This window comes from Panulirus ornatus, chromosome 41 (genome assembly GCF_036320965.1).
Source record: "Panulirus ornatus isolate Po-2019 chromosome 41, ASM3632096v1, whole genome shotgun sequence".
In the NCBI taxonomy this organism is placed as follows: domain Eukaryota; kingdom Metazoa; phylum Arthropoda; class Malacostraca; order Decapoda; family Palinuridae; genus Panulirus; species Panulirus ornatus.
The window spans coordinates 14,090,530-14,116,363 of NC_092264.1; the positions used below are offsets into that span (position 1 = coordinate 14,090,530).

Sequence of the window (25,834 nt, forward strand, 5' to 3'; positions counted from 1 at the left end):
TATACTGGGGTCAACATGCTGTCAATGGACTGAACCAGGACATGTTTAGCATCTGGGGTAAACCATGGAAAGGTCTGTGGGGCCTGGATGTGGATAGGGAGCTGTGGTTTTGGTGCATTACACATAACAGCTAGTATATGTCTGTGTACGTGTATTTATATGTTGATATGTATATGTATGTATATGTGCGTGTATGGGCATTTATGTATACATATGTGTATATGATTGAGAGGGTGAAGGCATGTACAGAGCATCAGATTGGGGAAGAGCAGTGTGGTTTCAGAAGTGGTAGAGGATGTGTGGATCAGGTGTTTGCTTTGAAGAATGTATGCGAGAAATACTTAGAAAAGCAAATGGATTTGTATGTAGCATTTATGGATCTGGAGAAGGCATATGATAGAGTTGATAGAGATGCCCTGTGGAAGGTATTAAGAATATATGGTGTTGGTGGCAAGTTGTTAGAAGCAGTGAAAAGTTTTTATCGAGGATGTAAGGCATGTGTACGGGTAGGAAGAGAGGAAAGTGATTGGTTCTCAGTGAATGTAGGTTTGCGGCAGGGGTGTGTGATGTCTCCATGGTTGTTTAATCTGTTTATGGATGGGGTTGTTAGGGAGGTGAATGCAAGAGTTTTGGAAAGAGGGGCAAGAATGAAGTCTGTTGTGGATGAGAGAGCTTGGGAAGTGAGTCAGTTGTTGTTCGCTGATGATACAGCACTAGTGGCTGATTCATGTGAGAAACTGCAGAAGCTGGTGACTGAGTTTGGTAAAGTGTGTGAAAGAAGAAAGTTAAGAGTAAATGTGAATAAGAGCAAGGTTATTAGGTACAGTAGGGTTGAGGGTCAAGTCAATGGGGAGGTAAGTTTGAATGGAGAAAAACTGGAGGAAGTAAAGTGTTTTAGATATCTGGGAGTGGATCTGGCAGCGGATGGAACCATGGAAGCGGAAGTGAATCATAGGGTGGGGGAGGGGGCGAAAATCCTGGGAGCCTTAAAGAATGTGTGGAAGTCGAGAACATTGTCTCGGAAAGCAAAAATGGGTATGTTTGAAGGAATAGTGGTTCCAACAATGTTGTATGGTTGCGAGGCGTGGGCTATGGATAGAGCTGTGCGAGGTGGTTTGATCGAGTAAGTAATGTAAGGGTAAGAGAGATGTGTGGAAATAAAAAGAGCCTGGTTGAGAGAGCAGAAGAGGGTGTTTTGAAATGGTTTGGGCACATCGAGAGAATGAGTGAGGAAAGATTGACCAAGAGGATATATGTGTCAGAGGTGGAGGGAACGAGAAGAAGTGGGAGACCAAATTGGGGGTGGAAAGATGGAGTGAAAAAGATTTTGAGAGATCAGGGCCTGAACATACAGGAGGGTGAGAGGCGTGCAAGAAACAGAGCAAAATGGAATGATGTGGTATACTGGGGTCAGACGTGCTGTCAATGGATTGAACCACGGCATGTGAAGCGTCTGGGTAAACCATGGAAAGGTCTGTGGGGCCTGGATGTGGATAGGGAGCTGTGGTTTTGGTGCATTACACATAACAGCTAGTATATGTCTGTGTACGTGTATTTATATTAATGATATGTATGTATAGTGCGTGTATGGGCATTTATGTATATATATGTGTATATGATTGAGAGGGTGAAGGCATGTACAGAGCATCAGATTGGGAAGAGCAGTGTGGTTTCAGAAGTGGTTGACCTGATCTAGAGGGTTAAAAAGGAATTCCAACAGTAACAGACCACTGGGTCCTTTTAAGGCTGTTTGTGATTATGGAAGAGACCTCAAATCATAGATTAGTGTGGCAGAGTAGAAGAAAATACAAACAATTAATAAAGAAATACATACACACTTTACATGAAACAAAAAAATGTAAATAATGTCTCTTGTGAACTTGAAGTATTTTACTTATTTATCATACTTTGTCGCTGCCGATCCCAGCGTTAGCGAGGTAGCGCAAGGAAACAGACGAAAGAATAGCCTAACCCACCCACGCCTCAGCAAACTGTTTTCATATTTTCTCTTTTTATTCTACAACACAATCAGCATCCTGAACTTTACAGATCACATCAAAGGCAGTGGTCTCAAGGGAACAGGGTAGGGGTCAAGTCAAAGACCTGTGATGGGGTTGCAGTGAAAATATGAATGAGTGAAGATGACAGAGTAATGAAGATAGCCTTGACCTGACCTATATTATTATTATTATTATTATTATTATTATTTTGCTTTGTTGCTGTCTCCCGCATTAGTGGAGTAGCGCAAGGAAACAGACGAAAGAATAGCCTAACCCACCCACGCCTCAGCAAACTGTTTTCATATTTTCTCTTTTTATTCTACAACACAATCAGCATCCTGAACTTTACAGATCACATCAAAGGCAGTGGTCTCAAGGGAACAGGGTAGGGGTCAAGTCAAAGACCTGTGATGGGGTTGCAGTGAAAATATGAATGAGTGAAGATGACAGAGTAATGAAGATAGCCTTGACCTGACCTATTATTATTATTATTATTATTTTGCTTTGTTGCTGTCTCCCGCATTAGTGGAGTAGCGCAAGGAAACAGACGAAAGAATAGCCTAACCCACCCACATACACATGTATATACATACACGTCCACACATGCACATATACATTTCAACATATACATACATATACATTTCAACATATACATACATATACATTTCAACATATACATACATATACATTTCAACATATACATACATATACATTTCAACATATACATACATATACATTTCAACATATACATACATATACATTTCAACATATACATACATATACATTTCAACATATACATACATATACATTTCAACATATACATACATATACATTTCAACATATACATACATATACATTTCAACATATACATACATATACATTTCAACATATACATACATATACATTTCAACATATACATACATATACATTTCAACATATACATACATATACATTTCAACATATACATACATATACATTTCAACATATACATACATATACATTTCAACATATACATACATATACATTTCAACATATACATACATATACATTTCAACATATACATACATATACATTTCAACATATACATACATATACATTTCAACATATACATACATATACATTTCAACATATACATACATATACATTTCAACATATACATACATATACATTTCAACATATACATACATATACATTTCAACATATACATACATATACATTTCAACATATACATACATATACATTTCAACATATACATACATATACATTTCAACATATACATACATATACATTTCAACATATACATACATATACATTTCAACATATACATACATATACATTTCAACATATACATACATATACATTTCAACATATACATACATATACATTTCAACATATACATACATATACATTTCAACATATACATACATATACATTTCAACATATACATACATATACATTTCAACATATACATACATATACATTTCAACATATACATACATATACATTTCAACATATACATACATATACATTTCAACATATACATACATATACATTTCAACATATACATACATATACATTTCAACATATACATACATATACATTTCAACATATACATACATATACATTTCAACATATACATACATATACATTTCAACATATACATACATATACATTTCAACATATACATACATATACATTTCAACATATACATACATATACATTTCAACATATACATACATATACATTTCAACATATACATACATATACATTTCAACATATACATACATATACATTTCAACATATACATACATATACATTTCAACATATACATACATATACATTTCAACATATACATACATATACATTTCAACATATACATACATATACATTTCAACATATACATACATATACATTTCAACATATACATACATATACATTTCAACATATACATACATATACATTTCAACATATACATACATATACATTTCAACATATACATACATATACATTTCAACATATACATACATATACATTTCAACATATACATACATATACATTTCAACATATACATACATATACATTTCAACATATACATACATATACATTTCAACATATACATACATATACATTTCAACATATACATACATATACATTTCAACATATACATACATATACATTTCAACATATACATACATATACATTTCAACATATACATACATATACATTTCAACATATACATACATATACATTTCAACATATACATACATATACATTTCAACATATACATACATATACATTTCAACATATACATACATATACATTTCAACATATACATACATATACATTTCAACATATACATACATATACATTTCAACATATACATACATATACATTTCAACATATACATACATATACATTTCAACATATACATACATATACATTTCAACATATACATACATATACATTTCAACATATACATACATATACATTTCAACATATACATACATATACATTTCAACATATACATACATATACATTTCAACATATACATACATATACATTTCAACATATACATACATATACATTTCAACATATACATACATATACATTTCAACATATACATACATATACATTTCAACATATACATACATATACATTTCAACATATACATACATATACATTTCAACATATACATACATATACATTTCAACATATACATACATATACATTTCAACATATACATACATATACATTTCAACATATACATACATATACATTTCAACATATACATACATATACATTTCAACATATACATACATATACATTTCAACATATACATACATATACATTTCAACATATACATACATATACATTTCAACATATACATACATATACATTTCAACATATACATACATATACATTTCAACATATACATACATATACATTTCAACATATACATACATATACATTTCAACATATACATACATATACATTTCAACATATACATACATATACATTTCAACATATACATACATATACATTTCAACATATACATACATATACATTTCAACATATACATACATATACATTTCAACATATACATACATATACATTTCAACATATACATACATATACATTTCAACATATACATACATATACATTTCAACATATACATACATATACATTTCAACATATACATACATATACATTTCAACATATACATACATATACATTTCAACATATACATACATATACATTTCAACATATACATACATATACATTTCAACATATACATACATATACATTTCAACATATACATACATATACATTTCAACATATACATACATATACATTTCAACATATACATACATATACATTTCAACATATACATACATATACATTTCAACATATACATACATATACATTTCAACATATACATACATATACATTTCAACATATACATACATATACATTTCAACATATACATACATATACATTTCAACATATACATACATATACATTTCAACATATACATACATATACATTTCAACATATACATACATATACATTTCAACATATACATACATATACATTTCAACATATACATACATATACATTTCAACATATACATACATATACATTTCAACATATACATACATATACATTTCAACATATACATACATATACATTTCAACATATACATACATATACATTTCAACATATACATACATATACATTTCAACATATACATACATATACATTTCAACATATACATACATATACATTTCAACATATACATACATATACATTTCAACATATACATACATATACATTTCAACATATACATACTATACATTTCTGGCTCAGGTTGTGTTAGAGGTCTCAAATCGTCCCCAAAGTAATGCTAGTACCAGTAATGAAGCTCATTAAAGCAAAATATCCCAGAAACATGAGCAGAACTTAAATGTTTAACTGACAAAGTGTTGCCTTTTGGTTACATTTGAAATTAAAATTTCACTCTCCTTTGGCAAATGCACTTTTAAAAACTAACCTACTAAACCTGTTCACTTCACAGGGTTATCAACTCACTCTCTTATAAATCTGATCTCCTTAAGAGCAGAAAAATAAAAGAAAAGATACTGGTTTACTGAAGCTGGCAACACTCATTCATTTGATTTGAACCTGAGAAACTTCCACTTGCAAGCCCTATTCAAAGTCACAAAATTTGGCACCCTCAAACCGAGTATCTTAATGCATTTACCACTCGGAGGCCCCTTCATATTCTACTTCCCCCTTGCACATAAAAGGCTTCATGAGCTATAGCTCATACAAAATCTTGAAAGAAACAGGGATAAGAGCCTGGACCTCTTCCTACAACCACTTTGTGAATCTACAACCATGTTAATCCATGATCCAAGGCTGAACTATTGATGTGGAAAGTTTTAGGTTTTTATAAGTTTGTATTTTCAAGCTGAACATCTGGTACTATGTCTATATATATTCAGAGACAAATCATAAAAGAACAAGTGATTAACGAATATACTGGTAGCCGCAAGGAAAATGAAACATGATGATTTGAGAGCTTTTGTGATATTTCACGTTCCAAAATATTACTAAAGATAAAAAATACCACGAAAGTGCTTGAATCTTCCTGTTTCATTTCTCATGTGGATACCAGCATACCTATGTATGCATATAATTAAGGTTGAAAGTGGGTCCATACCTCAACACTGCCAATCCACTGCTTTGAGCCTATGATGTCATTTTCTTTATCTCCAATTTCTACGAGGATTTCTTGTATGCGACGATTAGATGGCACAGGTGGTAAACTATAAGAACTTTCTTGTGATTTCAACTGCCCTCGTATCCATGAACACAAGGTCATTAGTGTCCTGTATCCACATCCCCAGCCCTTGGAGAAATATTCATTCATCACTATGATATCATATCATGTTAATTCTATAATCAATACAGGTTTGTCCTTGAATCTTGAACCCAAAAATCTGTTTCTGATAAGCTGCATGAACCCAAATTTCTGCCTTGTAGAATAGCTGCTCCAATCATCTCAACATGCTAATGTCTACATAAACCTCCCAGATTTTTTCAAAACCTGTACCTATTTACAAACACCCTCCATTGTATTATCCTTACTCTTAATTATTAGCCTGCCTAACACCTACTCACAATCACCTTGCTAAGATAAGGAAAACATACTGAAACATTCTGAAAAAGAATAGACAGTAGGGAGGATGTATGTGAATAATACAGTATTCACAAAGAATTAGCTGTTAAATCTACAAAAGGGGAATAATGCCTACGACAGGAGGATAGACAGATGAATACATTACAAATTTTTAAATGTTCAAATACTGTATCAGTTTCTGTAGGGATTGTGGAATAATATCAAAGACACTGAAGATATTTGATAACCATGTAAATACACTGTATCAGTTTCTATAGGGACTTTTGATCGACAAAGGAGATTAATAATGTTGAGTTCATATGATATATTTCAGCAATGAAAAAAGCTGAACCCTTAAACTGCTACTAAAAGAAAACATCATGCACATAAAAGAGAATTACAAAATCTCTCAAAAACAAAGTTTTCATAAAATCTAAGTTGTGCGTGCACAAAAATAAAACTTTAAAATATAAACAATTCATCAACCATTGTTTTGCCACTGTGGAGTAATAAAGTGGGTGTCTGAATGCCACCTCGCCAGCACCTCCTCAGTGCATTGTAGAGGAGGGAAGAGGAGTGAGGTAACAAGGAAGGAGCAAGGAGGAAGAACCAAAGAGTGGGTAGGGTACTGAATTTTAGACGAGTGGGAAGAAATCTCGTCTCAAATAATGAATGGCACAGTTGATGTATACTGACACCATATGATGCCTGCTGCATTTAGAATATCCAAACAAAAGAATGAATGTGTAACTGAAATAAAGTGAATAAACAAGTTTATCTTGGACTTCCTATTAAGCTTATGCTTCATAAACACTCTTCTATGCATCAGACTTTCCTTGCACACAACACGTGCCATAAGAAGTAGAAAGTAACAGGACACAACAATGAAGGAAGAGCTCTATGCTGACAAAGATGCTACTGAGAGCCTGAGTGATGCACAGGCAGTGTGACAAGACCTAATGGGACATGTGACATGATTTATGAATGCTATATTTGGCACACTATTCAAAAGAGCAACAGAAACCTTGTCTCATATGATGTATGTCACAATGATCATACACTATCAAATGATGAATGTTGCAGTTTAAGGGTTAAAAGTAAGATATACCCCATAATGCGATACACCCTAAGAGGCATATCTTGTGAAAAATAAGCCAACATTTAGGAAATAAAGAAAACCCAATGTCTGTGAAAAGTGTAGACACAAGGAGCTGAGATTATGTTTACTGTTATGTCTTGAAAACAGAGGTTTTTTACTTTCAATATACAAAGGTTGACTGCAGTTTCACAAACATCTGGTTTTCCATGTTTGGATTTTGAGGTGTCCATTCCTTTTACTATTTACAAACCCATACCAAAGAATGCCTTTTCTTCTTTCTTTCTGTTAGACTTTCTCTATGAACTACCTAAGTATGTATTATAAAACTAGTCTATGCACCTGTTTCCCGTTCAAAATCCTTTTTTTTCTTTTTCTAATAAGAGCGTACATTCTGTGGATATGGCAGCAACTGGAACCACGGAAGCAGAGGATAGTTATAGGGTGGGTAAGGGGGGGGGGGGGTGAAGGTTCTGGGAGCACTGAGAAATGTGTAGAAAGAGGAGTCACTATATGGGAGGGCATAAAAGGGTATAGTAATCCCAGTGATGTATGAATGCATGGCATGACATACAGATGAGAATATACAAAAGAGGGTGGATGTGTTGGAAATGAAGTGTTCGAAGACATGTTTGAAGTTTTGGTTTATTAAGTAATGAAAGGTGTGGTAATAAGAAGAATATGGTTAAGAGAGTAGAAGAGGTAGCGCTGTGATGATGTGGACATATGGAGAGATAAGTGAGATGTTAGGAAAAAAGATCCATGTACCAGAAGTGGAACAGTCAAGAAAAAATGGGGAAATAAAAATAGAGATGGAAGGATGGAATGGAAAAAAAATTCTGTGCTTGGGGCCTGAACATGCAGGACAGATAGGCATGTACATGAAAAAATGAAATGGAGTGATGTGATATTCAGGGGATGACATGCTGTCAATGGATTGAACCAGGGCAGCTAGAAGAAACCATGGAAAGGTCTGTAGGGACTGGATGTGGATAGGGGACTATGGATTTAGTGCACTACACATGACACCTATAGAATGGAAGCAAGTAAATGAGACCTTTTCTTTGTTCATGTCCTTACCTCAATAACAAGGGAAATGGCAAACAAGCATGAAAGAAGGAAAAAAAGAAAGAAATATCATGACTGATAATAGTAAGCAATGTAAAAGTTGCTTACTTATAATGAGCTAGGTTAAATTCTTACCCGGTCATCAAAGCCATCACAGCCATAGTGATAATATAGGTAATCACCAAAAACAAGTTCTACTTCAGACACATCTGCCGGAAGTTGTAAACCCCTGTGTACATTTGTTAAGAGGTCACACACATAATTTTGTCCACCTCCCATTTGTTCTGAAAAAGGATGAAATCTTTAAGCTTGAATACAAAAAAAACATTATGCATAAAATGTTAAAAACATTAAGGACATCAAACAGGGTAATATATGTGAAAGAAAACAGAGGTTATGCACACTGTTACTGTATGAGGTATATATTACAGGTATACTACCAATTTTCCGGCACTCTTGGTTCCAAAGCCTGACCAGATTAACCATTTTGCTGGACCAACTGTTGTCACACAATGATAATTCATCAACACACCTCTAGCCCACTAATTATACATCTTCCGTGTGTCTAAAGTATACCATGGACCGCTAGGAATCTAAATTAAGTAAATATCAAATGTTTGAGCACCCTAAGATGTTAAGGCCGTCCTTAGATTGTTTGAATCCTGTGGGGTCTTTTTCATCCTCTGTTGTTAGTGTTTTTCCAAGTGTGCATCACCAGGATTACGCAAATTCGTCTACATTATACACCTGCTCAGGACTGAGGTGCTCGTCAGCTACGAGTTTTGCAAATTCATCCACATACTCAGCAGCTCCTTCGTGGTTTGCAGACCACTTTTCTCTGCACACTTTATTCACGGAAATTCCATGAAGCTTCTTGAATCTTTGAAGTCATTTTTTCACTATAGTCACTCTCATGTTGTAATTTTAGTTCTTTATGGAACAACTCAGTTTGGTCCATTATCATGCTACCTGACAAGTCCACTCCATCACTCCAACGCTGTTGAAACCATTCCATCATCACTCGATCGTGCTCAGTACTCTTACCATCTTTCAAAGGTTTTCTAATCGTCCCTTGCTTCTTGGAATTGCTGTCTGCATAGTATTTCAATATTTTCTCCTTTTGCTTCTTTATATCATAAACAGCTCATGAACCAATACTGTAGATGTCCCACAGCTTATAGACTGAAATACCACAGTCCATTTTCTTTGACAGTTCTACTTTATCTTGGATCAATATGGACTGGTGTTTACATTTAACACCACAATTGACACTCTCATATGTCTTAGAAGCCACAGCTAGGGTTGAATTTAAGCAAAATAAGCTAAGAATCTCACAGAATTGCAGTATCACCACCAACAAGTGCAGTGTAAAGAATGTAAATAAGCGTGCCCTAAACATGCCATCTGTGGCCACCCAGTAAACTAGTATGGTGGCCATGGTAATTTCAAGTTCCCTCGCGTAATTCTGTCCAAACTAAAGGAGGCGCCGAACCATCAGATGCCGGAAATTCAGTGGTGTACTTGTACTAAAATTCTTTAATAAAGTACAAGCAGGCTATGCAGGTAGGATTATATGAAAAATGCATGAATGATTACTCATACGTAGTGATTCAAATAATTTACGCAGGTATGATGATGTGAAAAGTGCGCAAAAGATTAACCATACATTGTGATACTAATAACTGTAGCTTTATAACGAGTAACCCACAGACCATATCTCTTTCTGATCAATCACTGCTTATAAAAAGACACACAGAGTATAAGGATATGAAAAATTCAATAAAGGAGAAAATTCAAGAAAGAAACTATAAAGAGTGATTTGGAAGATGAAGTATAAGGCTAATTAGAACTTCATGGGAACATGCTGAAAGAGATAAGATAATGGAGTGTAAGCAATAATAGGTCTAAGTGTTGCATTCACACATTTCTGCATAAGAATATTCATAAATACTTCTAAAATTTAGGTAGCAACAGAGAAAACATGGTATTAATAGCATCGATGACTTGCTTTTTTGGGAGGAAAATGCAAGATATCATAAATCAAAAATACATTAAATACTGAACATCTAATCTACTAACATCATAGCTTAGCCTGCCCTACCTTGCGTGTTCTAAAACACATATTCCAACAATAGCATGTTCTGTAGAATTTTATTACACCACAGTAAAACTAAATCACCTAACACAAAGCCAATTTTATAATAGATTGTTGAATATCTCACCATCGTAAAGTAAAAAAATCCTAAGTCAGGGGTCATCTGTACTACAAAACAATATGACCTTTAGTTAAGGAAACTGATCATGACTGATGGGAAGCAAATGTTCCCACTAGCTTTGCTTTCAACAATAGTACCTAAATATTTTGTCACCACAAATTACTCTGGTTTTCAACATTCCCAACTTTTCTTCACAGATACAAAATATATTGTTGAGGTGGTGAAAATAAAAAAATTATCCAAAAAATGGAAAACTATCAAAAAATTATCCAAATCATAGTCCACAAGTCTTATCTCCTGTACTAAATATTAGATGTCCACTGATATACCTTTCTTCCTATAATGTAAGTTCCTTCTGCCATACCTTTGGTAATTCATCATTCATTAAAGTTTTGTGCTGGAGCTCGCTTTGACAAATTGTCACACATTTTATGTGCTTAATATAGTTCGATGTGATTACACAACCTGATGAGCATGATTTGGAGCATTAAATTTCACTGAATATAACATAAGGTGACAGTAGTTTATAAAAGAAAATATGGAGTGAATTACAGTAAAAGCGAATACTTGTAAAAATTAACAAAACCAATAAAAATTCACCTTACCTGCAAGCAATTGCATTCATCTTAAGTTTCGGTTATATCCTTGTTTATGGAAACTGCCATTTTTCGATGACAGAAATCAATGAACTTATCAGAAATGCATCATCACAAAGTGTAGAGGTGATATAAGGTCTGGGATTTTAGGTGCAGCAAGAGTAATATGAGCAATTTTAAGATTTCACAGTGGGCATGGCTTTGAAGTAGATGGAAATTATGGGAATAAAAGAGGAAAAAGGACATCAAAACACTATTTGAAATACATTTTTGTGTTCATGAAGCAAACCCTAAAGAAACTGTAGGGAAATCTATGGGGTCCTAAAGTTATTTTCTGATGTCTTAGGGTGTAACAAGGACATGAGAAAAGTAACCATACTGTGGACGGCAGATCAAGAGAATTTATCTGTCACTTGTTTCAATTTTATAGGGCTTTAATTAGTTCGTATACAAATCAGATGTTGCTGTAATAAAAGGCTAGCCTGCATTGTAGCAAGATCTATCATCCTTTCTTCATTCCATCTCTGGGAATGTAGCTATGCCTCATAATGTCTGAATATGACTTAAGCTGAGTTTTGCAAATATGTTTGGTAAAATTAAATGTCTACATAAATTTAGAGTTCAAATTAAGGCTTGTGAGATCCCTCATGCACAGAGTCAGATTCTTAAAACTCTTTAGACATTTGAAATTACTGATTACAATTCCCAAATAAACAATATATATATATATATATATATATATATATATATATATATATATATATATATATTTTTTTTTTTTTATACTTTGTCGCTGTCTCCCACGTTTGCGAGGTAGCGCAAGGAAACAGACGAAAGAAATGGCCCAACCCCCCCCCATACACATGTATATACATACGTCCACACACGCAAATATACATACCTACACAGCTTTCCATGGTTTACCCCAGACTCTTCACATGCCTTGATTCAATCCACTGACAGCACGTCAGCCCCGGTATACCACATCGCTCCAATTCACTCTATTCCTTGCCCTCCTTTCACCCTCCTGCATGTTCAGGCCCCGATCACACAAAATCTTTTTCACTCCATCTTTCCACCTCCAATTTGGTCTCCCTCTTCTCCTTGTTCCCTCCACCTCCGACACATATATCCTCTTGGTCAATCTTTCCTCACTCATCCTCTCCATGTGCCCAAACCACTTCAAAACACCCTCTTCTGCTCTCTCAACCACGCTCTTTTTATTTCCACACATCTCTCTTACCCTTACGTTACTCACTCGATCAAACCACCTCACACCACACATTGTCCTCAAACATCTCATTTCCAGCACATCCATCCTCCTGCGCACAACTCTATCCATAGCCCACGCCTCGCAACCATACAACATTGTTGGAACCACTATTCCTTCAAACATACCCATTTTTGCTGTCCGAGATAATGTTCTCGACTTCCACACATTCTTCAAGGCCCCCAGAATTTTCGCCCCCTCCCCCACCCTATGATCCACTTCCGCTTCCATGGTTCCATCCGCTGCCAGATCCACTCCCAGATATCTAAAACACTTCACTTCCTCCAGTTTTTCTCCATTCAAACTCACCTCCCAATTGACTTGACCCTCAACCCTACTGTACCTAATAACCTTGCTCTTATTCACATTTACTCTTAACTTTCTTCTTCCACACACTTTACCAAACTCAGTCACCAGCTTCTGCAGTTTCACACATGAATCAGCCACCAGCGCTGTGTCATCAGCGAACAACAACTGACTCACTTCCCAAGCTCTCTCATCCCCAACAGACTTCATACTTGCCCCTCTTTCCAAAACTCTTGCATTTACCTCCCTAACAACCCCATCCATAAACAAATTAAACAACCATGGAGACATCACACACCCCTGCCGCAAACCTACATTCACTGAGAACCAATCACTTTCCTCTCTTCCTACACGTACACATGCCTTACATCCTCGATATATATATATATATATATTTTTTTTTTTTTTATACTTTGTCGCTGTCTCCCGCGTTTGCGAGGTAGCGCAAGGAAACAGACGAAAGAAATGGCCCAACCCCCCCCCCATACACATGTACATACACACGTCCACACACGCAAATATACATACCTACACAGCTTTCCATGGTTTACCCCAGACGCTTCACATGCCTTGATTCAATCCACTGACAGCACGTCAACCCCTGTATACCACATCGCTCCAATTCACTCTATTCCTTGCCCTCCTTTCACCCTCCTGCATGTTCAGGCCCCGATCACACAAAATCTTTTTCACTCCATCTTTCCACCTCCAATTTGGTCTCCCTCTTCTCCTCGTTCCCTCCACCTCCGACACATATATCCTCTTGGTCAATCTTTCCTCACTCATTCTCTCCATGTGCCCAAACCATTTCAAAACACCCTCTTCTGCTCTCTCAACCACGCTCTTTTTATTTCCACACATCTCTCTTACCCTTACGTTACTTACTCGATCAAACCACCTCACACCACACATTTTCCTCAAACATCTCATTTCCAGCACATCCATCCTCCTGCGCACATCTCTATCCATAGCCCACGCCTCGCAACCATACAACATTGTTGGAACCACTATTCCTTCAAACATACCCATTTTTGCTTTCCGAGATAATGTTCTCGACTTCCACACATTCTTCAAGGCTCCCAGAATTTTCGCCCCCTCCCCCACCCTATGATCCACTTCCGCTTCCATGGTTCCATCCGCTGACAGATCCACTCCCAGATATCTAAAACACTTCACTTCCTCCAGTTTTTCTCCATTCAAACTCACCTCCCAATTGACTTGACCCTCACCCCTACTGTACCTAATAACCTTGCTCTTATTCACATTTACTCTTAACTTTCTTCTTTCCACACACTTTACCAAACTCAGTCACCAGCTTCTGCAGTTTCTCACATGAATCAGCCACCAGCGCTGTATCATCAGCGAACAACAACTGACTCACTTCCCAAGCTCTCTCATCCCCAACAGACTTCATACTTGCCCCTCTTTCCAAAACTCTTGCATTTACCTCCCTAACAACCCCATCCATAAACAAATTAAACAACCATGGAGACATCACACACCCCTGCCGCAAACCTACATTCACTAAGAACCAATCACTTTCCTCTCTTCCTACACGTACACATGCCTTACATCCTCGATAAAAACTTTTCACTGCTTCTAACAACTTGCCTCCCACACCATATATTCTTAATACCTTCCACAGAGCATCTCTATCAACTCTATCATATGCCTTCTCCAGATCCATAAATGCTACATACAAATCCATTTGCTTTTCTAAGTATTTCTCACATACAATCTTCAAAGCAAACACCTGATCCACACATCCTCTACCACTCTGAAACCGCACTGCTCTTCCCCAATCTGATGCTCTGTACATGCCTTCACCCTCTCAATCAATACCCTCCCATATAATTTACCAGGAATACTCAACAAACTTATACCTCTGTAATTTGAGCACTCACTCTTATCCCCTTTGCCTTTGTACAATGGCACTATGCACGCATTCCGCCAATCCTCAGGCACCTCACCATGAGTCATACATACATTAAATAACCTTACCAACTAGTCAACAATACAGTCACCCCCTTTTTTAATAAATTCCACTGCAATACCATCCAAACCTGCTGCCTTGCCGGCTTTCATCTTCCGCAAAGCTTTTACTAACTCTTCTCTGTTTACCAAATCATTTTCCCTAACCCTCTCACTTTGCACACCACCTCGACCAAAACACCCTATATCTGCCACTCTGTCATCAGACACATTCAACAAACCTTCAAAATACTCAGTCCATCTCCTTCTCACATCACCGCTACTTGTTATCACCTCCCCCTTTACGCCCTTCACTGAAGTTCCCATTTGCTCCCTTGTCTTACGCACCTTATTTACCTCCTTCCAGAACATCTTTTTATTCTCCCTAAAATTTACTGATAGTCTCTCACCCCAACTCTCATTTGCCCTTTTTTTCACCTCTTGCACCTTTCTCTTGACCTCCTGTCTCTTTCTTTTATACTTCTCCCACTCAATTGCATTTTTTCCCTGCAAAAATCGTCCAAATGCCTCTCTCTTCTCTTTCACTAATACTCTTACTTCTTCATCCCACCACTCACTACCCTTTCTAAACAGCCCACCTCCCACTCTTCTCATGCCACAAGCATCTTTTGCGCAATCCATCACTGATTCCCTAAATACATCCCATTCCTCCCCCACTCCCCTTACTTCCATTGTTCTCACCTTTTTCCATTCTGTACACAGTCTCTCCTGGTACTTCCCCACACAGGTCTCCTTCCCAAGCTCACTTACTCTCACCACCTTCTTCACCCCAACATTCACTCCTCTTTTCTGAAAACCCATACTAATCTTCACCTTAGCCTCCACAAGATAATGATCAGACATCCCTCCAGTTGCACCTCTCAGCACATTAACATCCAAAAGTCTCTCTTTCGCACGCCTGTCAATTAACACGTAATCCAATAACGCTCTCTGGCCATCTCTCCTACTTACATAAGTATACTTATGTATATCTCGCTTTTTAAACCAGGTATTCCCAATCATCAGTCCTTTTTCAGCACATAAATCTACAAGCTCTTCACCATTTCCATTTACAACACTGAACACCCCATGCATACCAATTATTCCCTCAACTGCCACATTACTCACCTTTGCATTCAAATCACCCATCACTATAACCCGGTCTCGTGCATCAAAACCGCTAACACACTCATTCAGCTGCTCCCAAAACACTTGCCTCTCATGATCTTTCTTCTCATGCCCAGGTGCATATGCACCAATAATCACCCACCTCTCTCCATCAACTTTCAATTTTACCCATATTAATCGAGAATTTACTTTCTTACATTCTATCACATGCTCCCACAACTCCTGTTTCAGGAGTATTGCTACTCCTTCCCTTGCTCTTGTCCTCTCACTAACCCCTGACTTCACTCCCCAGACATTTCCAAACCCTGGGGATAGGGGAGAAAGAATACTTCCCACGTATTCCCTGCGTGTCGTAGAAGGCGACTAAAAGGGGAGGGAGCGAGGGGCTGGAAATCCTCCCCTCTCGTTTTTTTTTTTTTTTTTTTTTTTTTTTCCAAAAGAAGGAACAGAGAATTCGCCCAGGTGAGGGTATTCCCTCAAAGGCCCAGTCCTCTGTTCTTAACGCAACCTCGCTAATGCGGGAAATGGCGAATAGTTTGAAAGAAAGAAGAAAAAGATATATATATATATATATATATATATATATATATATATATATATATATATATATATATATATATATATATTTTTTTTTTTTTTTCTTTGTCGCTGTCTCCCGCGTTCGTGAGGTAGCGCAAGGAAACAGACGAAAGAAATGGCCCAACCCACCCCCATACACATGCCTTGATTCAATCCACTGACAGCACGTCAACCCCGGTATACCACATCGCTCCAATTCACTCTATTCTTTGCCCTCCTTTCACCCTCCTGCATGTTCAGGCCCCGATCACACAAAATCTTTTTCACTCCATCTTTCCACCTCCAATTTGGTCTCCCTCTTCTCCTCGTTCCCTCCACCTCCGACACATATATCCTTTTGGTCAATCTTTCCTCACTCATTCTCTCCATGTGACCAAACCATTTCAAAACACCCTCTTCTGCTCTCTCAACCAAGCTCTTTTTATTTCCACACATCTCTCTTACCCTTACGTTACTTACTCGATCAAACCACCTCACACCACACATTGTCCTCAAACATCTCATTTCCAGCACATCCATCCTCCTGCGCACAACTCTATCCATAGTCCACGCCTCACAACCATACAACATTGTTGGAACCACTATTCCTTCAAACATACCCATTTTTGCTTTCCGAGATAATGTTCTCGACTTCCACACATTCTTCAAGGCTCCCAGAATTTTCGCCCCCTCCCCCACCCTATGATCCACTTCTGCTTCCATGGTTCCATCCGCTGCCAGATCCACTCCCAGATATCTAAAACACTTCACTTCCTCAAGCTTTTCTCTATTCAAACTCACCTCCCAATTGAATTGACCCTCAACCCTACTGTACCTAATAACCTTGCTCTTATTCACATTTACTCTTAACTTTCTTCTTTCACACACTTTACCAAACTCAGTCACCAGCTTCTGCAGTTTCTCACATGAATCAGCCACCAGCGCTGTATCATCAGCGAACAACAACTGACTCACTTCCCAAGCTCTCTCATCCCCAACAGACTTCATACTTGCCCCTCTTTCCAAAACTCTTGCATTCACCTCCCTAACAACCCCATCCATAAACAAATTAAACAACCATGGAGACATCACACACCCCTGCCGCAAACCTACATTCACTGAGAACCAATCACTTTCCTCTCTTCCTACACGTACACATGCCTTACATCCTCGATAAAAACTTTTCACTGCTTCTAACAACTTTCCTCCCACACCATATATTCTTAATACCTTCCACAGAGCATCTCTATCAACTCTATCATATGCCTTCTCCAGATCCATAAATGCTACATACAAATCCATTTGCTTTTCTAAGTATTTCTCACATACAATCTTCAAAGCAAACACCTGATCCACACATCCTCTACCGCCTCTGAAACCACACTGCTCTTCCCCAATCTGATGCTCTGTACATGCCTTCACCCTCTCAATCAATACCCTCCCATATAATTTGCCAGGAATACTCAACAAACTTATACCTCTGTAATTTGAGCACTCACTCTTATCCCCTTTGCCTTTGTACAATGGCACTATGCACGCATTTCGCCAATCCTCAGGCACCTCACCATGAGTCATACATACATTAAATAACCTTACCAACTAGTCAACAATACAGTCACCCCCTTTTTTAATAAATTCCACTGCAATACCATCCAAACCTGCTGCCTTGCCGGCTTTCATCTTCCGCAAAGCTTTTACTAACTCTTCTCTGTTTACCAACTCATTTTCCCTAACCCTCGCACTTTGCACACCACCTCGACCAAAACACCCTATATCTGCCACTCTATCATCAAACACATTCAACAAACCTTCAAAATACTCACTCCATCTCCTTCTCACATCACCACTACTTGTTATCACCTCCCCATTTGCGCCCTTCACTGAAGTTCCCATTTGCTCCCTTGTCTTACGCACTTTATTTACCTCCTTCCAGAACATCTTTTTATTCTCCCTAAAATTTAATGATACTCTCTCACCCCAACTCTCATTTGCCCTTTTTTTCACCTCTTGCACCTTTCTCTTGACCTCCTGTCTCTTTCTTTTATACGTCTCCCACTCAATTTCATTTTTTCCCTGCAAAAATCGTCCAAATGCCTCTCTCTTCTCTTTCACTAATACTCTTACTTCTTAATCCCACCACTCACTACCCTTTCTAATCAACCCACCTCCCACTCTTCTCATGCCACAAGCATCTTTTGCGCAATCCATCACTGATTCCCTAAATACATCCCATATATATATATATATATATATATATATATATATATATATATATATATATATATATATATATATATATATATATTTTTTTTTTTTTTTTTTTTTTTAATACTATTCGCCATTTCCCGCGTTAGCGAGGTAGCGTTAAGAACAAAGGACTGGGCCTTTGAGGGAAAATCCTCTCCTGGCCCTCTTCTCTGTTCCTTCTTTTGGAAAATTAAAAAAAAAAAAAAAGAGAGGGGAGGATTTCCAGCCACCCGCTCCCTCCCCTTTTAGTCGCCTTCTACGACACGCAGGGAATACGTGGGAAGTATTCTTTCTCCCCTATATATATATATATATATATATATATATATCCTCTCCTGCCCCCTTCTCTGTTCCCCCCCCTGAAAAATTAGAAAAAAAGAAATATATATATATATATATATATATATATATGGTAGAGGATGTGTGGATCTGGTGTTTGCTTTGAAGAATGTATGTGAGAAATACTTAGAAAAGCAAATGGATTTGTATGTAGCATTTATGGATCTGGAGAAGGCATATGATAGAGTTGATAGAGATGCTCTGTGGAAGGTATTAAGAATATATGGTGTGGGAGGAAAGTTGTTAGAAGCAGTGAAAAGTTTTTATCGAGGATGTAAGGCATGTGTACGTGTAGGAAGAGAGGAAAGTGATTGGTTCTCAGTGAATGTAGGTTTGTGGCAGGGGTGTGTGATGTCTCCATGGTTGTTTAATTTGTTTATGGATGGGGCTGTTAGGGAGGTAAATGCAAGAGTTTTGGAAAGAGGGGCAAGTATGAAGTCTGTTGGGGATGAGAGAGCTTGGGAAGTGAGTCAGTTGTTGTTCGCTGATGATACAGCGCTGGTGGCTGATTCATGTGAGAAACTGCAGAAGCTGGTGACTGAGTTTGGAAAAGTGTGTGGAAGAAGAAAGTTAAGAGTAAATGTGAATAAGAGCAAGGTTATTAGGTACAGTAGGGTTGAGGGTCAAGTCAATTGGGAGGTGAGTTTGAATGGAGAAAAACTGGAGGAAGTGAAGTGTTTTAGATATCTGGGAGTGGATCTGGCAGTGGATGGAACCATGGAAGCGGAAGTGGATCATAGGGTGGGGGAGGGGGTGAAAATCCTGGGGGCCTTGAAGAATGTTTGGAAGTCGAGAACATTATCTCGGAAAGCAAAAATGGGTATGTTTGAAGGAATAGTGGTTCCAACAATGTTGTATGGTTGCGAGGCGTGGGCTATGGATAGAGTTGTGCGCAGGAGGATGGATGTGCTGGAAATGAGATGTTTGAGGACAATGTGTGGTGTGAGGTGGTTTGATCGAGTGAGTAACGTAAGGGTAAGAGAGATGTGTGGAAATAAAAAGAGTGTGGTTGAGAGAGCAGAAGAGGGTGTTTTGAAGTGGTTTGGGCACATGGAGAGGATGAGTGAGGAAAGATTGACCAAGAGGATATATGTGTCGGAGGTGGAGGGAATAAGGAGAAGAGGGAGACCAAATTGGAGGTGGAAAGATGGAGTGAAAAAGATTTTGTGTGATCGGGGCCTGAGCATGCAGGAGGGTGAAAGGAGGGCAAGGAATAGAGTGAATTGGAGCGATGTGGTATACCGGGGTTGACGTGCTGTCAGTGGATTGAAGCAGGGCATGTGAAGCGTCTGGGGTAAACCATGGAAACTGTGTAGGTATGTATATTTGCGTGTGTGGACGTATGTATATACATGTGTATGGGGGGGGTTGGGCCATTTCTTTCGTCTGTTTCCTTGCGCTACCTCGCAAACGCGGGACACAGCGACAAAGTATAATAAAAAAATAAATATAAATATATATATATATATATACAAATGGATTTGTATGTAGCATTTATGGATCTGGAGAAGGCATATGATAGAGTTGATAGAGATGCTCTGTGGAAGGTATTAAGAATATATGGTGTGGGAGGCAAGTTGTTAGAAGCAGTGAAAAGTTTTTATCGAGGATGTAAGGCATGTGTACGTGTAGGAAGAGAGGAAAGTGATTGGTTCTCAGTGAATGTAGGTTTGCGGCAGGGGTGTGTGATGTCTCCATGGTTGTTTAATTTGTTTATGGATGGGGTTGTAAGGGAGGTAAATGCAAGAGTCCTGGAAAGAGGGGCAAGTATGAAGTCTGTTGGGGATGAGAGAGCTTGGGAAGTGAGTCAGTTGTTGTTCGCTGATGATACAGCGCTGGTGGCTGATTCATGTGAGAAACTGCAGAAGCTGGTGACTGAGTTTGGTAAAGTGTGTGGAAGAAGAAAGTTGAGAGTAAATGTGAATAAGAGCAAGGTTATTAGGTACAGTAGGGGTGAGGGTCAAGTCAATTGGGAGGTGAGTTTGAATGGAGAAAAACTGGAGGAAGTGAAGTGTTTTAGATATCTGGGAGTGGATCTGTCAGCGGATGGAACCATGGAAGCGGAAGTGGATCATAGGGTGGGGGAGGGGGCGAAAATTTTGGGAGCCTTGAAAAATGTGTGGAAGTCGAGAACATTATCTCGGAAAGCAAAAATGGGTATGTTTGAGGGAATAGTGGTTCCAACAATGTTGTATGGTTGCGAGGCGTGGGCTATGGATAGAGATGTGCGCAGGAGGATGGATGTGCTGGAAATGAGATGTTTGAGGACAATGTGTGGTGTGAGGTGGTTTGATCGAGTAAGTAACGTAAGGGTAAGAGAGATGTGTGGAAATAAAAAGAGCGTGGTTGAGAGAGCAGAAGAGGGTGTTTTGAAATGGTTTGGGCACATGGAGAGAATGAGTGAGGAGAGATTGACCAAGAGGATATATGTGTCGGAGGTGGAGGGAACGAGGAGAAGAGGGAGACCAAATTGGAGGTGGAAAGATGGAGTGAAAAAGATTTTGTGTGATCGGGGCCTGAACATGCAGGAGGGTGAAAGGAGGGCAAGAAATAGAGTGAATTGGAGTCATGTGGTATACAGGGGTTGACGTGCTGTCAGTGGATTGAAGCAAGGCATGTGAAGCGTCTGGGGTAAACCATGGAAAGCTGTGTAGGTATGTATATTTGCGTGTGTGGACGTGTGTATGTACATGTGTATGGGGGGGGGTTGGGCCATTTCTTTCGTCTGTTTCCTTGCGCTACCTCGCAAACGCGGGAGACAGCGACAAAGTATAAAAAAAAAAAAAAAAAAAAAAAAAAATATATATATATATATATATATATATATATCTTTCTTTTCTTTCATACTATTCGCCATTTCCCGCATTAGCGAGGTAGCGTCAAGAACAGAGGACTGGGCCCCTGAGGGAACATCCCCACGTGGCCCCCTTCTCTGTTCCTTCTTTTGGAAAATTAAAAAAAAAATGAGAGGGGAGGATTTCCAGCCCCCCGCTCCCTTCCCTTTTAGTCGCCTTCTACGACACGCAGGGAATACGTGGGAAGTATTCTTTCTCCCCTATCCCCAGGGATAATATATATATATATATATATATATATATATATATATATATTATCTATTTATTTATTTTGCTTTGTCGCTGTCTCTCGCGTTAAGGAGGGAGCACAAGGAAACAGATGAAAGAATGGCCTAACCCACCCACATACACACGTATATACATACACGTCGACACACGCAAATATACATACCTATACATCTCAACGTATACATATATATATATATATACACATACAGCCGTATACATATATAAACATGTACATAATGCATACTGTCTGCCTCTATTCATTCCCATCGCCACCCCGCCACACATGGAATAACAACCCCCTCCCCCATCATGTGTGCGAGGTAGCGCTAGGAAAAGACAACAAAGGCCCCATTCGTTCATACTCAGTCTCTAGCTGTCATGTAATAATGCACCGAAACCACAGCTCCCTTTCCACATCCAGGCCCCACACAACTTTCCATGGTTTACCCCAGATGCTTCACATGCCCTGGTTCAATCCACTGACAGCACGTCGACCCCGGTATACCACATCGCTCCAATTCACTCTATTCCTTAAGCGCCTTTCACCCTTCTGCATGTTCAGGCCTCGATCACTCAAAATCTTTTTCACTCATTCCTTCCACCTCCAATTTGGTCTCCCACTTCTCCCCATTCCCTCCACCTCTGATACATATATCCTCTTGGTCAATCTTTCCTCACTCATTCTCTCCATGTGACCAAACCACTTCAAAACACACTCTTCTGCTCTCTCAACCACACTCTTTTTATTACCACACATCTCTCTTACCCTTACATTACTTACTCGATCAAACCACCACACACCACATATTGTCCTCAAACATCTCATTTCCAGCACATCCATCCTCCTGCGCACAACTCTATCCATAGCCCATGCCTCACAACCATACAACATTGTTGGAACCACTATTCCTTCAAACATACCTATATTTGCTTTCCGAGATAATGTTCTCGACTTCCACACATTTTTCAAGGCTCCTCGAATTTTCGCCCCCTCCCCCACCCTATGATTCACTTCCACTTCCATGGTTCCATCCGCTGCCAAATCCACTCCCAGATATCTAAAACACTTCACTTCCTCCAGTTTTTCTCCATTCAAACTTACCTCCCAATTGACTTGACCCTCAACCCTACTGTACCTTCCTCTTATTCACATTTACCCTCAACTTTCTTCTTTCACACACCTTACTGAACTCAGTCACCAGCTTCTGCAGTTTCTCACATGAATCAGCCACCAGCGCTGTATCATCAGCGAACAACAACTGACTCACTTCCCAAGCTCTCTCATCCACAACTGCCTGCATACTTGCCCCTCTTTCCAAAACCCTTCCATTCACCTCCCTAACAACCCCATCCATAAACAAATTAAACAACCATGGAGACATCACACACCCCTGCCGCAAACCTACATTCACTGAGTGCCAATCACTTTCCTCTCTTCCTTCACGTACACATGCCTTACATCCTCGATAAAAACTTTCACTGCTTCTAACAACTTGTCTCCCACACCATATATTCTTAATACCTTCCACAGAGCATCTCTATCAACTCTATCATATGCCTTCTCCAGATCCATAAATGCTACATACAAATCCATTTGCTTTTCTAAGTATTTCTCACATACATTCTTAAAAGCAAACACCTGATCCACACATCCTCTACCACTTCTGAAACCAAACTGCTCTTCCCCAATCTGATGCTCTGTACATGCCTTCACCCTCTCAATCAATACCCTCCCATATAATTTCCCAGGAATACTCAACAAACTTATACCTCTGTAATTTGAGCACTCACTCTTATCCCCTTTGCCTTTGTACAATGGCACTATGCAAGCATTCTGCCAATCCTCAGGCACCTCACCATGAATCATACATACATTAAATAACCTTACCAACCAGTCAACAATACAGTCACCCCCTTTTTTAATAAATTCCACTGCAATACCATCCGTAGCCGCTGCCTTGCTGGCTTCCATCTTCCGCAAAGCTTTTACTACCTCTTCTCTGTTCACCAAATCATTTTCCCTAACCCTCTCACTTTGCATACCACCTCGACCAAAACACCCTATATCTGCCACTCTATCATCATATATATATATATATATATATATATATAATTATATTATTTTTTTATTATACTTTGTCGCTGTCTCCCGCGTTTGCGAGGTAGCGCAAGGAAACAGACGAAAGAAATGGCCCAACCCCCCCCCTTACACATGTATATACATACGTTCACACACGCAAATATACATACCTACACAGCTTTCCATGGTTTACCCCAGACGCTTCACATGCCCTGATTCAATCCACTGACAGCACGTCAACCCCGGTATACCACATCGATCCAATTCACTCTATTCCTTGCCCTCCTTTCACCCTCCTGTATGTTCAGGCCCCGATCACACAAAATCTTTTTCACTCCATCTTTCCACCTCCAATTTGGTCTCCCACTTCTCCTCGTTCCCTCCACCTCCGACACATATATCTTCTTGGTCAATCTTTCCTCACTCATTCTCTCCATGTGCCCAAACCATTTCAAAACACCCTCTTCTGCTCTCTCAACCACGCTCTTTTTATTTCCACACATCTCTCTTATCCTTACGTTACTTACTCGATCAAACCACCTCACACCACATATTGTCCTCAAACATCTCATATCCAGCACATCCATCCTCCTGTGCACAACTATATCCATAGCCCACGCCTCGCAACCATACAACATTGTTGGAACCACTATTCCTTCAAACATACCCATTTTTGCTTTCCGAGATAATGTTC

General features: G+C 38.4%; 1 protein-coding gene across 1 annotated transcript in view; it reads right to left on the reverse strand.

Annotated features, from left to right (window-relative positions):
• LOC139761764 (ufm1-specific protease 1-like) overlaps positions 1–25,834 on the reverse strand; it is a 57,572-nt gene that overhangs the window by 11,738 nt on the left and 20,000 nt on the right. Inside the window, exons 2-3 of the mRNA XM_071686200.1 lie at positions 9,482–9,630; positions 6,721–6,912 (exon numbers count right to left, since the gene is read on the reverse strand). Of these exons, the coding sequence (XP_071542301.1) occupies positions 6,721–6,912; positions 9,482–9,625 (336 nt within the window). The 5' untranslated portion in view covers positions 9,626–9,630. The remainder of the gene's footprint in view (positions 1–6,720; positions 6,913–9,481; positions 9,631–25,834) is intronic.